Source organism: Notamacropus eugenii, chromosome 1, assembly GCF_028372415.1.
Source record: "Notamacropus eugenii isolate mMacEug1 chromosome 1, mMacEug1.pri_v2, whole genome shotgun sequence".
Classification (NCBI taxonomy): domain Eukaryota; kingdom Metazoa; phylum Chordata; class Mammalia; order Diprotodontia; family Macropodidae; genus Notamacropus; species Notamacropus eugenii.
In genome coordinates, this window is record NC_092872.1 from 39,141,293 (window position 1) to 39,160,206 (window position 18,914).

General features: G+C 37.1%; 1 protein-coding gene across 2 annotated transcripts in view; it reads right to left on the reverse strand.

Annotated features, from left to right (window-relative positions):
• The window catches only part of PDCD1LG2 (programmed cell death 1 ligand 2), a 56,966-nt gene that overhangs the window by 23,703 nt on the left and 14,349 nt on the right, over window positions 1–18,914 (reverse strand). The window contains exons 2-3 of one of the 2 annotated variants that reach the window (XM_072597190.1): window positions 6,658–6,726; window positions 186–533 (exon numbers count right to left, since the gene is read on the reverse strand). In XM_072597190.1, the coding sequence (XP_072453291.1) occupies window positions 186–533; window positions 6,658–6,712 (403 nt within the window). In that variant the 5' untranslated portion in view covers window positions 6,713–6,726. The remainder of the gene's footprint in view (window positions 1–185; window positions 534–6,657; window positions 6,727–18,914) is intronic. The other variant, XM_072597197.1, reaches the window with a different exon arrangement.

The following is an 18,914-nucleotide window of genomic DNA, read 5'->3' on the forward strand; positions in this document are numbered from 1 at the left end:
CCCTGTTTGGGGTCAGGCCTCCCCATAAATGGAACCAGGTCTGATAAAGTCCAGAGTTGGACTCCTTTCTGTCCAAGATTCAAGGAATCTCACATATTCTGGAACATACCTTCATTCACCCTTTTATACTTACATACCCTCACCCACCTTCACATGTGATCATGCACCCTTACAAGATAACCAACCTTTTACTTTCAGAGTGACGTACTTGTAGTCTGCAGCATCCCTATAGAAAAGTAGGCAATGGTACTGGCCAGCATCTATTATTTGAACATTCCTAATATGCAATAAGGCCTTCCTGAAGGACAGTTGATCCTCTGACAATGTCATTCTTCTTCCATTGTGCTCACTGTGAATTTCCAGGTCTTTCTGTTTGCTAGAAAAATTCACAATTGTCCTTTCATCCTTTGCCCAAGTGACTCTTAATGCTTCAATGTCCACTTGTCCTCCAGTGTCAAAGTTACACTCCATTGTCACATTGCTACCATATTCTGCTATATACAATTCCTTGGGAACAGTCACTGTAAATAAACCTATGGTGGAAACAAACAGAAAAAAACTATGGCATTATCTGCCCACAGACCCCAATTTTGTCTTCGTTGGGACAAAAAAAGGCCAGCCCGATATCAGTTCCGTAGATTGTTTGGTACAGTGAATAGATCACTTGAATAGATGTTAAGAGACTCACTTTTGGTGTAATCTTAATATATGTCACTTTCCCTAATCTCGATCTTGTTTTTCTGTAAAATAAAAGTTTTGGACCAGATGGTCTCTAAGGACCCTCCTAATTGTGACAGTCTTTAAATCTATAGTTTGTGGCTTCATAACTTTACCAGGGCTTCTCTTTCTTTTACCTCCTTTTGTTCCGCGTATCAGTGATTCTTCCTTTTGCATTATTTCTTGGATACACTGTCACTGCCCTTTCTTATGACCCTAAACATCCTACACCTGGGGTAATACAACTCTCCTTGTCTCTACTTTCTTTTCAACACAAGCAATCAAAAATCATCCTCATCAAATACTGTTTATCAAGCTACTTCCTTTTAAGATCCTGCAGTGGAACTCTTTCTTAATTATATCTCATGTCAAATTAAACCTCCTTTAGTGTTGTAGAAAAAACCTTGCCTCTGAAATAAGAGGATATGGGTTAAAATCTTATCTCTGATATTTCCTACCTGTGGGACTGTGGGCAAATTATTTAACTTCTTTTGTGCTAAGTGAGTTTCCTCATCTATAAAATGAGGGGTTTGGACTAGATGATTTCCTGTGTTCTTTACAATTCTAGATGTGTGGACCCATGATCCTTATTGGTAGCCTTTCCGCGATACTTTAGTAACTGAGCCCTAATCACTTCAGCAATCCTTAGTCTTCATCCATTACCCCAATCTTTTATTCATTCAATCAGAAAACACTCTGTGAATACCTACTAAGGACAAGATGGCACCATCTTCCCAATCATCCAGGTTAGTAATGTTGGTGTCTTTCTGGACTCCTCACTCTCACCACCCCCCACCCCCCCCCCCTGCCCCCATATCCAATTAGTTAACAAGTCCTGTCATTTCTTTCTTCTTAATATCTCACATATACAATGCCTTCTCTCTTCTTTGACTTTGCCACCCTACTGCAGGCCCTCATCTCCTCCAAATTGGATTATTGTAATGGCCTGTTGGTAGATTTCCCTGCCTCAAGTTTTCCTTCTTTCAAGTCCACCTTTCACTGAGCTGACAAATTGATCTTCCAAAAGTGCAAGTCTGACTATGTTGATGATCCCTATCTTATCCTCATCCTATTAAATTATCTCCAGTGGCTTATTGTTGCCTTCCAGATTGAATATGAAATCCTCTATTTATAAAGTCCTCTACAACCTGCCCCCCCTCCTACCTTTGCAGTCTTTTTACACCTTGCACCCCAGGAGGTAAGCTGCAATCTCCAGTGTCACTGGTCTTCTTGGTGTTCCTCAAATGGGACACTTCCTCTCCTGACTGAGCATTTTTCCTGGCTGTCCCCCCATGCCTGTAACTCCGTTTTCATCTCCACCTCTTAGCTTTTCTGACTTCTTTTGAGTCTGAGATAAATTCCCATATTCTGCAATTAGCCCTTCCTGACCACCCCTTAATTCTAGTGCTTTCCCCTTGTTGCTCATCTCCTGTTTATTATATATGTGTGTATGTGTGTGTACATACACACACATACATGTAGCTTGTACATAATTCTTTGGTTGTTGTGTCCTCCATTAGATCATAAACAAGGGCTGTTTTTTGCCTTTGTATCCCCATTACTTAGCACAGTCCTTGGCAAACAGTAAGTGCTTAATAAATGCTAGCTAATTGACTTTACCAGATGTTGAGCTCCAAGTGTAGAAAAGAATGGATATTTTTAAACTAAAGTGCTCCCCTTTTAAAGTACGTGTGTTTCCTGAAGCTCTCTCCTAGGCTTTTGTCTTTTCTTATTCTATACTTGTTCCTTCCATTAGTGAGCTCATCCTACCCATGGATTCAGTTATTATTTCAATGCAAATGACTCCTAAATCCTAATATAGTCCCAGCTGGTGAATATCCAGATGTCTCATCATCATCTGAAACTCAAGATATCCAAAACTCTTCTCATTATCTTCTCCCGTAAACTTGAACCTTTTCAAAATGTCCCTATTTTTCTTTAAGGCACCACAATCCTCCCACTTACCCCCTTTTAATACCTTCTGTCTTATCCTTGATTCTTTTCCTTTATTTCCCATATTTAATTCATTGCGAATTCCTATTAAACATAACATTTCTCACCATTGTCCCCTTTTCTCCATTCACAGGACACCAATTAGTTCAAGTTTTCATCACTTTCTTGGACTTATAGCACTAACCTTTCAACCAATCTACTCCCAAACTCATCCCTTTCCCAACTTTCTTTCACAAAATTGCCACAAAATAATCTTCCTAAGATACCACCCCATTTCCCAAAGTGAATATGAGAGAGAGTGAGGAGTCCAGAATGAGACCTACATTGCTAGGCTGGTTGGCTGGATGTCCTTAGCAAGAGCTCATGAAGTGTTTTTCATTGAATTCAAAGTGATTGGATAAAAGGATGAAAGCTAAAGATTGTTGGAGTGATTAGGGTTTAATGATCAATTTCTGCTTCCCTGAAACCTTCATTGGCTCACTATTGCCTTTGAGATAAAATGCAGACTCCTCAGTCTGGCATAAAATGTCCTTCAAAATTTGGTTGTTCTTTTGCAGCCTTCTTTCAAATTATGTTCCTTTGCTGCTTCCCTTCCCCACTACATAGTCATAATAATCAAACTGGACTATCAGTCTCAAACTTGACATGTCATCTCTCCTTGCAATCTATTTTCACAAACTATCCATTATACCTAGAATACACTATTTTCTGAGACCTGACTTAGAATCCTCTTCCTTTAGGCTTTACTCGGGTGCTGTCTCCTCAATGAAAGCTCTAATTCTTTGCATTTGTTAGTGCTCCCTTCCTTCCCAAATTGCCCTGTATTTACTTAAATGTGTATCTTTTTATCCTAGCAAAATGTAACCTTGTTCAGGACAGTGACTGCCAAAAAAATTCTAGCACAGTATGTGGACATTTTTGGTTCTTCTCTGATGCTTGTTGATTTGGATTGTCGAAGTGGTAAAAGCTGCTAGCAAGTAAAAGTGATTTGTGAATTTAGCTCCCTGACGTGAACCAAAAATATACTGGGGAACTCCAAACAGAGTTAAATTTACTCATGATTAAGCATTACAGCAAAGAGCCTCATACAAACAATTAACTTGGTTAATGAAAGTCTTAGTAGAAAAGAAATACATGAATTTATTAAGCAAAAACATAATTATAACTCCCATTTCCATAATGCTATAGCCTACGGACTCTGTGTTGTAAATTAGGTGTGCAACTGTAATCTTTATCTTAGAGATTAGAATTATACTATTTTATAGAAATACTCAAATATAAATATCACAAAGCTGCTAATATGATTGGTGTGAATGTTGCTGTTCAGTAGTTTTCAGTTGTATCTGAGTCTCCATGACCCCATTTGGGGTTTTCCTGACAAAGGTACTGGAGTAGTTTGACATTTCCTTCTCTAGCTCATTTTATAGATGAAGGGTCTCACGGCTACTAAGTGTCAGCTGTTGGGTTTGAACTGATGAAGAAGAGTGTTCCTAATTCCAAGCCCAGTGCTCTGTCCACTGTGGCACCTTAGCTGATCCTATTGGTATGCTATGTGTGTGTGTGCATACATATGTGTGTATATGAAAAAACATCAGATATTCAGTTAAGAAGTACCCCAGATTCAAATGCCACTGATGATGCTCACTGCCTGTGAGCACAAATCAGTCATCACAACTTTCTAAGCTTTGGTTTCTTCATCTATACTGTGGAAATAATCATACTTACACCATAAATCTCATAGGAATGATGTGCGCAAAGCATTTTGTAAACTTCTCAGTGTTAGAGAAATGTAAGTACTGGAACTCTATTGTGCATAGCTGTTAATGAATTGGAAAATATCTATTAAATACAGTGTGTGCTTTGTGCTAAGTACTCTGCTAGGCATTACTATGTGCTATGTGTATACTCTTTCATACACACATATATACACACATATACATATATGTGTATGTACATTTGCCTTTCTTTCAATCTCCAGCACTTAATATGGTCCCTGGAACACAGTAGGCACCTAATAAATACTTGTTGACTGTCTATCTTCTGCTTTGTTTGAAAAGAAGCTAGCTATTTTGATATCACTTCTGAGTGCCAAGCAGTTATGAAAGGAAGCTTTATTCAAATATTCCATTCAAATAGTAAGTGCTCAGATTCATACTAAAAACCCATTGATGGATACAACCATGTTGCTCTGTCTGTTACAAATTGGAAAAGAAAAAAATCCAGAACCTCTTTACTCAGATTTAAGGTGGATTTTCCTCTCCCCTCAGATCCTTGCCTTTTATTTTGTGCAAAGAAAGTTTATCCCTATGGGTTCTTCTGTCAGCTAGCAGAGCTGGGGCTTGAGGAACACCACTAAAGGCTTTCTGAGAAGCGTGAAGTTCTGCATTTTTGTAATATGTCATAGCTCTGAGTTAGCAGCTATGAAAACTTCAGGGAACTATAAACAATAAATCACTGAATTATGCAACCTATTGGGAAAAAAAGCATCCAGTGATGGACAATAATTCCTTAGGTCACTACAGCCAAGGGCTCAAAGATTAGTGAAAATTCTGATGAATTCTGTGTTCAGAGTTCAGGAGGTCTGGGAATTGGGAATATCTATATGGCAGACAAAGCATATATTCCTGCATATAGAGCCAGCTAGATGGCACAATAGAGTGCTCTACCTGAAGTTGAAAAGACTTGAATTTAAAATCCAGACTCCCACACCTACCGTAGAGCTGAAGGTAAGTAACTTAACCTCTGCCTGCCTCAGTTTTCTCATCTATAAAATAATAATAATAGCACCAATCTCCCAGGGCTATTGTGAGGATAAAATGAGATACCTAAAAGTTGCTATATTAATAGCATTTTTCATAATGTTATCTGGCTATTATTTTATGATTATTTATTCATTGCCTAATGGTTGGATTGATGTGATCCTTTAGCAGAAGTGTGGCAATAAATTTCTTGACTTGCGTTGGACCACTGAGAAGCAGGTCAGCTAAATCAATATACAATCCGATTGACTTTGAAGAAAGAAAAGGGTAATGGTTGTGGACTGAAGAGCTGAGACATTCATACTAAGTAAGATGATTCAGAATGGGCATCCCAGCACTGCATGACTTCAGGAGTGCCCATGTCACCCAACTCAGCACCCTGCCTGGAAATCCCACTTCTTGGAGAGACAGAAAAGACACCAAACCCTTCAACAACTCACTTCCCTTTTCTGAGCCTCAGTTTTCTCATCTGCAAAATGAAGTGTTTGGGCTAGATCTCTAAAGTGCTTTGCAAACCTAACATTCTATGAGTTTTTTGAAGAAAGATTGGAGGGAGGGTATTAATAATAATAATAATAGCTAGCATCACTTTAAGGTTTACAGAGTGATTTATGTATATTTACACATTTCATCATCACAATAATCCTGGGAGGTAGGTGATATTATCCCCATTTTACAGATGGGAAAACTGAGTCAGGCAGTGTCAAGTGACTTATAGCTACTAAGTGTCTGAGGTTAGGTTTGAATTTAGGCCTTTCTGAATGCAGGGCCAGCATTCTATCTACTCTGTCACCCAGCTGCCTTGCTAATAAGCCTATCATGGTATTAAAACATGTTTTTCTTTAAATGCAAATATCATGAGATACATTAACATTTGGAAATGAAAAAAATCCCTTTGACCGAAAAATTTTGCTTGAGCTGCAGTATCTAATCCTCAATATGAAGCCTTTGTGGAAGGAAGGGGAGGGAAGGTAACTCTCTATGGAGGCGTTCAGGACCTCTGTTGAGTGGAAGAGTCCCTGATTCATTTACATATTCCTTGATGATCTATCATGGCCGCACATGACCTGGACAGTGGAAGTGTTTCATAGGAGATGATGTCCTTTAGCTCACTTTCATCAAGGAAAGATACTGGGGTCACCAGTGGTTTGGGACTCCTGACCACATTCTGTAGCTAAACCAGACACTTGTGCTACCTGCTTCACAGGGTTGCGGTTGTTATCATTACCTGTTGTCAGGTGGAGCTTTATTCCCACAATCAGAAATGAGAGAAGGAAGGTCATTTTGTTTCCTGGGTCTGAAAGAGAGACAAGCACAGAAAAATCACCATCCACCTCTAGTTTTTCTGTGCTGCTCGCTCTAACTGAATCATTGTGCCTTGTGGTTCAATGATTTCCCCAGTTTCAGAAGCAGGGGAATGATTCTTAAACAAATCACTTGGGGAAACTAAATGGGTGACAGACAAGAGATCTGTTATTGATTCGCTGTGAGAGGAATGGAAGAAAGGGAGGAAGATGATTCTGAAGAAGGTTTTCCAATCCAAATGAGAGGCCACTATTTCCCAGAATCCTTTGCTGAACTAAAGTAATTCAGTACAATTTAGGAAGCATTTATTAAGCACCTATTTTGGACAGGAATTGAGGGTCAGCCTTGGAGGTGGAAATTCTGTCTGACACATTCTGGTTTTTTGACATTTGGCAAATATGAATATGCTGATTTAGTAACCTCTAAGTGCTCTCGCGCAATTACTAAATTACTGAGAGTTTGCCAATTTGCGTTATTGTGGATAATTCCTTATACGGATGAAATCAAACACACAATATTATGTTGGGTGCTCAAGACAGAAAGAATAAAACAAGTCAGTCCCTGCCCTTAAAATGTCTAACCTGGGTGGGAGACAAGGAACATGCACACAGATTTTGGAGGGAGACCAATCACAGAGTTGTAAAGAACTCCATCTATCGATGCTTTGCAATTTGTAGACAAAGCCTTGTCTGGGGAACTGGGAAGTTAAAGCAACTTGCTCCAGGGAACAGCCCATAAGTATCTGACAGAAACAAAATATAAATTCAGGTATTCCTGACTCTCAGGATGGCAGGCTTTCTAATTATCGTGTCTCTTAAGTAAACTTGGGCAGTGAGAGGGGCAGATTAGTAAATATGAAGTAGACATAATGCAATTTCTCTATAATATACTCTTACAGGGGTTAAGTGACTTGCCTAAGGTCATGCAGGTAGTAAGAGGTAGAGACAGAATTCATACTTTCAGTTCTCTGACTCCAAATCCAGAATGCCTTCTAGTAAGCTGTTCTGTTACTCCTGATGCTACCTAATACAGGGGTAAGGATATGGAGACCCTCAAATCAAGAAGGCCTGACTTCAAATCCAATCCTAGATACTTAGTTGCTCAACCTCCCTCTGCCTCCATTCTCTCATCTGTAAAATGGGACTAATGAACAGATGTTAGACATCATGGAGGACAGTAGAGCCTGGTGTGCTGTGGTCCATGGGATCATGAAGAACTGGAAATGACTAAGTGATTGAATAATAACAATAAATGCTAGCCACTATTATTGTTATTATTACTAGTATGTTTTCAGTAAATTTGTTTTTAGTAAAATACATCTGTTGATGAATGTGCAGTAATAGTGTTTTACCTGGTGTTTGGGGTGGGGTTGAATTTAATCAAGATAACTTAAATTACCCAGGCAGAATTGTTTGGAAGCAAAGTTATGAGCTCAGGCAAGAAGGCCGCCTTTGGAAATTCAGAATGGGAACCTAGTAGAAATGAATTTGAAATTAGAGGATATAGGTTTAATTTTGACTCTGCTACTTAGTAGCCATGTCACCTTAGGAAATTAAATTCTCTGGGCCTCAGTTTCCCCAATCTGTAGAGTAGGTACTATAGGTAATATATGAGGCCTTATTCCCCTAAATTCAAGATCACAGCAACATAAGGTTATATAAACATACATCTACCTATTAATTGAACCAGAGTTCCGGCTAAAGGAAATTTCCCAGAGATTAAAAAAATTATGAATGAACTGGACTTGCAGTCCCAGACTATTTAGATAATGCCTTCAAAGCAACTAACCCTGAAATATTCAACTGAACTCTGTTATAACTTTAGTTTAAGACTTTAATTCCTTGTAAAAGATCACTCTTTCCCCCCATTCAAAAGAGATAATAGTAGGCATTTAAATCTTAGTGTGAAGGAGCTAATAATGGTGATTTTTGTTTTCAAATTTGAGGTATCAGAAGGAAGAAGCATTGGAAAAGAAAGCCTGGAGATATATTTCACTTAAGCAGAGGCTGTGAGTAATAATCATGATCAAATAATAATAACCCACATTTCTGTAGTTTTAAGATAAAGAAGTCACTTTTTTGGGACAATATCCCTGAATATAAGATGTCCCATTTTACAGATGAGGACACTGAAGGTTTTCAGACATGTCTTTATTTGTCTTCCTTGACTATACTTATTTGTTTCAAGGGAGGACTTCTATTTGTTGATAAGAGATGATAGTGCCTAGTGATAGAGATATAAAGAAAAAAAGAAGGAAAAGTGCATCACTGAAATATTTTTTAAAAAATTGAAACAAGGAGTGAGTTGGTTATGGTCACACAGCTAGTAAAGTATCAGAACTAAGGGATGTACCCAGGCTTCCAAACTTAAATCTAGTGACCTAAAGCTGTTGTTGTTTTCTCCAAAGTGGGGTCATACACACCAATGGGTAAATAAAAATTATTTCAGCTGAGGAGAATAGTACAATTGATCAGTCCTTGCCTGTCTTTGGGGTTTCTTTTCTCTCTGCCTATTGCCAGTGTGGGCTGTTCAGGATAGTCAGCTTACGTGCTCCTTCTCAGATACATGTGAGGGGAGGGAATCATTCCCTTATGAGGAACCTATTCTTGGCACCTTCCCTTTCCTCTTTGAAGCATCAATGGACATTTCTTGTGTCCCAGGTCCTCAGTTGCCTGATCAAGCTTCTGGATGACTGCCTGCACCCTTCTTCATGTTTCCACCCTCCAATATCAAGGAAGATAGAAATATACTAGCCAAATTAAACAAAACTGCACAGTTGGTGGATGGAGTTGAAAAAGGAAATATCTCAATTTATTAAGGGCAAGTGACGTTATACTTTAGCCATTTGGATCTATGTATTTTTTTTGCCTATGGTAGCCATTGAAACCAAGCACTGAAATAAATAGAACTTAGAATCAGACCACTGAATCTTTGTATCACAGAATATTAAACAATGATTTTCAAAGATGAGATAGAATATTCAAATTGCTCTCACTGAAAAATGTTATAAATTTTAGCTACAGAATTAAAGTTTTTATATTGTTTATAAAATAAAATTATTTTAAAATATCATTTATTTCATCTTTATCTCATCCTTTTAAAATTTCTTTGTATGTGTTTTGTAATGTACACAATATGTTAGTATAGTAGTGCACATATGTAATTTATTAATATATATGGAGAGTTCTTTTAAATCTCTCTTTTCCTTACAGATGCCTCTGCCCCCAATTCTGGTGAAACTAACAAAGATCAGTCAGCATACTTTCTTTACACCTTCTATTCATGGGAAAAGATTGTTCTGAGTAATGAGTGATGTAGGAGGGTATACAGTACTAACAAATTGGTTAATGGTGTGAAATGAACTTTTCTGCTGGAGACAAACAAACAAGATTCTGTCAAAGCAAAAGTAACAGGACAGGTTACCAAAAAATAAACTCAACTGCATGTCACAGTCTTGGCAGAAAGGGTCGTCTTTATCCTCTCAAATTTTCTGGCACAAATGGCCATGCTGATATTTGGCGAGGTGGGGGGTGGGGGCAGGGTTGAGATCAGAGCAATGGTCTCAGTCTAATAAAATTAAATGCAATAGGAATAAAAGTCAAAATTGGTATTTGGATACAAAAAATCAGCTTCACAAGTATAAGACTGGGGAGCCATGGTTAGGGATCAGTTACTCTGAAAAAGATCTGTAAGTTTTAGTGGACTTCAGGCTCAATATGAGTGAGAAGTGTAACGTGGCAGTTAAAAGAATTAATGAGATTTTGGATTGTACTCAGAAACATATCTCTTAGGAATGAGGAAGTGATAATCCTCCTGTACTCTGCCCTTATCAGACTTTCATATTCGTCTGGGGCATCGTAGTTTAAGAAAGTCATTGACAAGCTGGAGATTGTTCTAAAGTATATGAACATGATGGGAAAAGGCCTTGAGTCCATGTCATACAGAGTGGTTGAAAGAACTTGGCATATGTAGCCTGGAGAAAAGAATCTCAAGGGATACATGTTAGCTATCTTTAAGTATTCAAAAGGCTGTCATTTAGAGAGATTGTTCTACTTGTGTAGGACCTCAAGCATCGAGAGGAAGTTACAAAGAAGCAATTTGGGTTTTATGTCAGGAAAATGTTTCTAAAAATTAGAGCCGTCCAAAACTGGATCAGACTGCTTTGAGGGGTGGTGCATTGCCCCTCCTCTGGGGTCTTCAAGCAGATGCTGGATGACTGTTTGTCATATATGTTATGTTGGGGTTCCTTTCATTCGTGGAATGGACTAGAGGATTGCTGAGTTCTCTTTCACCTTTTCTGGAGTTCAATGTAAATCAGTTCAATATCACTGGCAAAAAGGAGCATTTGGAAGACCTCTCAGTGTATAAAGGGGATTTGTTCCTTTCAGTTGGACTGTGATATCCTCTCTGACCTTGGTGATGAGCATTTTTGACAAGCATGCTTTTGCCCTGGTTTAGTTGATGTGGTGTTCCGAGAATCAATGAACAAAGTTATCTCTGGGGTTGTACCCACCAAAGAACCTCATCTGATCTTAGCCTATGTATGGGAGGCACATCACTGGGAGGGGAGTCTTTAATGCTGAGTTTTACTCTTTAGTTGTTGTTGCCCAGTCATTCAGTCTTGTCTGACTCTTCCTGACCTCATGGACCATAGTACCCCAGGCCCTTCTATCCTCCACTGTCTCTGAAAGTCTGTCCAAGTTCATGTTCATTATTTCCATGATGCTATGTTTCCATCTCAGCCTCTGCTTTCCTTTTCCCTTCAGTTTTTCCTTCCATCAGGGTCTTTTTCAATGAGTCCTGTGTTCTCATGTGGCCAAAGTATTTAAGCTTCAGTTTCAGTCAAATTATTATCTTAAAAAATCAACAAACAATAGACAAGTCAGTCTTCTATTAGGAGACCTTAGGGATGTGACACTTTCAAGCTCTGTGATCCTCAGCAAATACCTTCTTTCTGAACCTCAGTTTTCTCATGTACAATACAATTAAATGGGGATTTGTGATACCTCTCTCACAGAATTGATATGAGGAAAGCTCTTTAAAGTCTTTATACTTAAAGCACTATAGAAGTGTGTGGATTTTTTTATTATAATTATTTTCTTTACTTCTTAACTGGGTGACATACTAGGTAGAGCATTGGACAGAATGAAGAAGGTTTGAGTTTGAATTTTGACTGAGAGTCTTTCTAGCTGTGTGACCCTGGGCAATCAGTTAAACTCTCTGGACCCCCATTTCCTACTCTGTAGAATGAAGATGTTGGACTTGGTCCTAATTGTGTGAATGAAAAGAGGTTTAAAATGAGATGAACACAGAGCCAAAGCTACTGTGACTGCTTGTGAGGATCATGGTAAGCTTCATCATTCCCCTTGGCTATGACTTGGCTAATATTCTGGAAGATAATATGAATTTAAACAACCAGAAATAAACAGAGAGATAGGCAGACAGATAGACAGACAGATGCATGCATACATACAGAAATGACAGAATGAATAAATGTTTTTGATAAATGGGAAAACAACTAAAAATTTTTCTCTCATTCACTCTCACTCTGACCTATTTTACCTACATCAGTTAAAACACAACCAAAATCTTTTTCACCAACAGTTTTCCCAAAAATTTTCTGGAAGAAAGTTACTTTTTCCTTAGGTGTTAATAAGCCACCATGCCTGTAGAGCACCATGGGGGAAGGTTTTTGTGAATCTTCGTAAGCCCTGTGCCCTGTACCGTTTACCATAGTTGGTGCCATTTACATAGCCCATGTTGGAAGCAGTGACTGATAAAAATCTCAACCCTGAATTCTAGGCAGGCCAGGCCTGTGGAAAAGAACCCTGTGTTGGAGTGGACAGCCAAGTCATAACTAGTATGGGACAACTGGGGTTTTGCCCACTAAAATTTAGTGGATGCCAACAACACTTGTGCTACTTCAAATAGGCAACCGAACTTAGCACCTACTTAGCACTAATTAGTTAAGATTGAAAGCTACCAGATGGTGCCTCTCTCTGTCTCTCAATGGGTCCTTCTGGTGCAGTCCTGAGCCCTGCTTAGTCCCTCCAGGAATAGCCTCTACAGCAGAAACCTTTGTCTCTTTCTGCTTATAGCATCCTAGAGATTTTTTCTCCTTCAGACAGGACAGTACCTTGTATTGTCTCCAGGGGCATTTGGTTCCAAGATAAAAGATTTCTTCCCCTACTCCCCACCCAAGTAAAGTTCTTTTAAAAAGCTGAGAGCCTGTAATGGGAAGCATGGGAATCTTATTCTCATTGGAACTGGATTAAAGAGGGAATAACATATACATATAATTAGGTATGAAAGACTTCATAACTTAAGAGAAATAGGAGGGCATGGGGATAAAGGAGGATAATAAGGGTGTACAGATTAGGGAGGCAGCTGTCAAAAGTAAAGTAGACTTTTGAGGAGAGACAGGAAAGAGAGGGAGAGAGAGAGAGGGAAAGAGAGAGAGAGAGAGAAGGATAAACATTGGCAGAAATAAGATGGAGGAAAATACGTAAGTAGTAATTATAACTTTTGTGGATGTGTAACTCACCCATAAAATGAAAACAGCAGAATGGATCAAAAACTAGAACCCAACAATACATTGTTCACAAGAGACACATTTAAAAACGAGAGATATTTGTTGAGTTAAAAGAAAGGACTGGAGTAGAATTTATTATGCTCCAAGTGATGTAAAAAAAAGCAGGGGTAGCACTCATGATCTCAGAAAAAGTTAAAATAGATTTAATTAAAAGAGATATGCAGGAAAACTATAATACATTAAAAGGTACCATAGATAATGAAGTAATATCAATACTAAGCATATATGTACCAAATGCTATAGCATCCAAATTTATAAAGGAAGGTAAATGAATTAAAGATGGAAATAGATAGGAAAACTGTAACAGTGGGGGATTTCAACTGTCCCCTCTCAGAACTAGATAAATCTAACAATAAGAAAAGAAGAAGTCAAGGAGATGAACAGATCTTACATAAGCTTGAGATGATAGGCACCTGGAGAAAATTTAATGGGAACAGAAAGGAATAGACCTTTTTCTCAACAGTACATGACACCTTGACAAAAACTGACCACATATTAGGGCATAAAAGCCTTATAGTTAAATATAGAAAAGCAGAAATATTAAATGCACCCTTTTCAGATCATAATGTAATATAATTACATTCAATAAGGGGACCATGGAAAGACAGATTTAAAATTAATTGAAAATGAATCAAATTTTAAAGACTGAAAGGATCAAAGAACAAATAATAGAAACAACAAATAATCTTATTAAAAAGAATGGTATTAATGAGACTACATACTAAAACTTATGGGATGAAGTAAAAGTGGTAATCAGAGGAAAGTTATGTCTTTAAATGCTTATATCAGTAAGACAGAGAAAAAGCAAATCGATGAATTGGATATGCAATTAAAAAAACTAGGAAAAGAACAAATTAAAAATCCCCAATGAAATACCAAATTGGAAATCCTTAAAATTAAAGATGAAATTAATGAAATTTAATTAAGAAAACCATCAAATTAACAAAACCAGGAACTGGTCTTATGAAAAAAATTAGATAAATCATTGGTTAATATGATTTTTTAAAAAGAGAGATGAAAACCAAATCATTAGTATAAAAAATGAAAAAGGTGAATACACTATTAATGAAGATGAAAGCAATTAGGATTTAGCTTGCCTAATTATATACCAATAAGTTTAACAATCTAAGTGAAAAGGTGGCAGGGGGTGGGGCAAAGTCAAGATGGCAAAGTAGAAGCAGGGACCTGTGAGAGCTCTCTCCCCAAACCCCTAAAAATCCTTTAAAAAATGACTCTAAACAAATGCTAGAGGAGCAGAAGCCACAAAATGATAGAGTGAAGCAAATTTCCAGCCCAAGACAATCTGGAAGGTTGACAGGAAGGGTCTATCACACAGGGCTGCTAGCACGGCGCAGTTTAGTGTGGGTTGCACTAGCACAGACAAAGCTGGAGCAGGCTTCAGGGGAATGAATCACTAGCAGCTCTGCTATTTCCAGGCATCTCAACCCACAAATGTCAAAGACAGCATAGAAGGTCAGTGGGAAGGATTTCTCACCTGGCTGAGAGGGGAGCGTAGTCTGACCCCAGCCACAGTCCTGGCCCCAGCCCCAGGATGGCAGCAGCCACTGCTGAAGTGGAGACTGCTTCTGGAACCCTCCACTTAAAAGAGTTCAAAAGTAATTGGCTGGGAAAATGAGTAAATGGGAGGGGCGAAGGAAAGAAACAAACCATAGATTTTTACTTTCTCTGTGAAGGGGTATTTTCTTATGTCATTGGTGATGAGGAAGATCAAAACATACAACCAGAAGAAGACAATAAATCCAAAGCTCCTGCATCCAAAGACTCTAAGAAAAATATGAATTAGTCTCAGGCCATGGAAGAGCTCAAAAAGGATTTTGAAAACCAAGGAAAACAAACATAGGAAAAATTAGGAAGAGAAATAAGAGTGATGCAAGAAAATCATGAAAAACAAGTCAACAGTTTACTAAAGGAAACCCCCAAAAATGCTGAAGAAAATAACACCTTTAAAATTATACTAACCCAAGTGGCAAAAGAGATCCAAAAATCCAATGAGGAGAAGAATGCCTTAAAAAGAAGAATGAGTCAAATGGAAAAAAGAGGTCCAAAAGCTCACTGAAGAAAATAATTCCTTAAAAATTAAAATGGAGCAAATGGAAGCTAATGACTTAATGAGAAATCAAGAAATTATAAAACAAAACCAAAAGAATGAAAAAATAGACTACAATATGAAGTATCTCATTGGACAAATAACTGACCTGGAAAATAGATCCAGAAGAGATTATTTAAAAATTATTGGAGTACTTGAAAGCCATGATCAAAAAAAGAGCCTAGACATCATCTTTCAAGAAATCATCAAGGAAAACTGCCCAGATATTCTAGAACCAGAGGGTAAAATAGAATGGAAAGAATCCACCAATCACCTCCTGAAAGAAATCCCCAAAGAAAAATTCCTAGGAATATTGTACCCAAATTCCAGAGTTCCCAGGTAAAGAAGAAAATATTACAAGCAGCCAGAAAGAAGCAATTCAAGAATTGTGGAAACACAATCAGGATAACACAGGATTTAGCAACTTCTACACTAAGGGATGGAAGGCCATGAAATATGATATTCCAAAGGTCAAAGGAGATAGGATTAAAACCAAGAATCACCTACCCAGCAAGACTGAGTACAATACTTCAGAGGGGAAAATGGATATTTAATGAAATAGAGTACTTCCAAGGATTCTTGCTGAATAGAAAATTTGACTTTCAAATACAAGAATCAAGAGAAGCAGGAAAGAGAAACTATAAGAGACTTATTAAAATTGAACTGTTCACATTCCTACATGGAAAGATGATATTTGTAACTCATGAGACCTTTCTCACCATTAGAATAGTTGGAGGGAATATATATGTATATATATATATATGTATGTATACACATATACATGCATATACATATATGTGTGTACATGTGTATGTGTATATATGTATGTATATGTATATATGTATATGTGTAGATATATATACAGAGAGAGAGAAAGAGACAGAGTGTACAGGGAGAGCTGAATATGAAAGGATGGTATCTAAAAAAAGAAAATTAAATATTGAGAGGAATGTACTAGGAGAAATAGAAAGGCAGAAGTAAAACGTAGTAAATCATCTCACATAAAAGGCAAGAAAAAGCTTTATAATGGAGGAGAAGGGGAAGATGAGAGAGAATAAGTGAGCCTTCCTTTCACTGAATTTGGCTTCAGGAGGAAATAACATACACACTCACTTGGGTATGGAAGTTTATCTTACCCTACAGGAAAGCAGAGGGGAAAGGAATAAGAGAGGGGGAATAATAGAAGGGACAGCAGATCAGGGAAGGAGTAATCAAAAGCAAACACTTTTGTAGAGGGACAGGTCAAAGGAGAGAACAGAATAAATGGAGGGCAGGACAGGATAGAGGGAAATATAGTTAGTCTTCAACAACATGGCTGTTATGGAAGTGTTTTGCATGACTACACATGTATAACTTATATCAGATTGCTTGCCTTCTCAATGAGGGTGGATGGGGAAGGGGGAAAGGGAGAGAATGTGGAACTCAAAGCTTTAAAAATGAATGTTAAAATTGTTTTTACATGGAACTAGGAAATAAGATATATAGGCAATGAGGTATAGAAATCTATCTTACCCTACAGGAAAATAGAAGGGAAGGGTATGGAAGGGGAGGGGTAATAGAAGGGAGGGAAGATTGGACAAAAGGGTAATCACAATACATACTGTCCTGGGTTGGTGGGAGGGGGAGATGGGGAGAAAATTTGAAATTCAAAATTTTGTAGAAGTGAATATTGAAAACTGAAAAAATAAATTTTTAAACACATTTTAAAAATTTAATTGAAAACAAAGAATGCTTACAAAAATATTAACTGACCAGATTGAGAAGAGGAAATAGAATATCTCAATAAATCTATTTTAGAAAAAAGAAATTGAACAAGCCATAAATGAGTTTCTTAAGAAAAAATCACCAGGACCAGATGGATTTGCAAAGGAATTCTACCCAACTTTAAATATCAGCTAATTTAAAAGATCAACAAAATTTTAAAATCACCTCATTTCAATCTTAAATAAATTATTTAGAATAATAGGCAAAGGAGTCCTACCAAACTTCTTTTATGAATCAAATATGGTGCTGATACTTAAATGATAAAGAGCAAAAATAGAGAAAGAAAATTATAGACAAAAATTCATTAATAACTATTGATGCAGAAGGCCTAAATAAAATACCAGCTAAGAGACTACAGCAATATGTCACAAAGATTATACCTTGTGACCAAGAAGGATTTATACCAGGAATGCAGGAGCGATTTAACATAAAGAAAACTATTAACATAATTCATTATATCACTAATAAAAGCAATGAAAATCATATGATTATATCAACAGAATCAGAAGAGATGTCTGATAAAATTCAATACTCATTCCTATTACAAATAATAGAAAGCATAAATATGAGTGGATTTTCCTTAAAATGATAAGTATCTGCCTAAAATCATCAGCAAACATTATTTGTAATGAGGATAAGCTAGAAACCTTCCCAATAAAAATAGGAGTGAAGGAAGGATTCCCAATATTACTAATATTATTCAGTATTGTACTAGAAATGCTAGCAATAGCAATAAACTGAAAAAGTGTGGTAGAAATTAGAAACTGACCCATATCTTATATCACTTACCAAGATAATTCAAAATGAATACCTGTTCTAGACATAAAGGGAGATATTATAAATAAATTAGAAGGGCATGGGACATATTGCCTATCAAATTTATGGATAAGAGAAGAATTTATGAATAAACAAGAGATTGCATTGTGGTGGGATGCAAAATGAATAATTTTTATTACATTAAATTAAAAAGGCTTTATACAAATGTATAAAACCAATGTAGACAAGTTTAGAAGGAAAGTAGAAAATTGAGGGGGGAAAATGTGTAGCTAGTTTCACGGATAAAGGCCTCACATCTCAAATTCCCCAAGTCATTCCCCAAGTGATAAAAGATCAAAGGATATGAATAAGCAGTTTTTGGAAGAAAAAGTCAAAGCTATCTACAGTCATATGAAAAATGCTCTAAATTATTATTGATTAGAGAAATGTAAATTAAAACAACTAATAATTAAGTATCACTTCACACCCATCAGATTGGCTGAAATGATGGAAGAGAGCAAATTACAAATGCTGAAGGGTATGTGGAAAACCTGAGACACAAATATTCTATTGGTGGAATTGTGAATTGATTCAACTATTTTGGAGAGCAATATGGAATTATACCCAGAATGATCACTATTAGGTCTGTTTCTCATGGTGATCAGGAAAAAGGAAAAGAGCCTATATGTTCTAAAATATTTATAGCAATTCTCTTTGTGGTGGCAAATAATTGGAAATTGAGAAGATGTCTATCAATTGGAGAGTGACTGAATAAGTTGTGATACATGATTATGAAGGCATGCTACTGTGCTATAAAAATGACAAACAGGTTGCTTTTAGGAAAACATGGAAAGACTTGTATGAAATACTGTAGAGTGAAACAACAGAACCAAGAGAACACTGTATACAGTAACAGCAATATTGTTTAAAGAATAACAAAATAACTCAACTATTCTGAGTA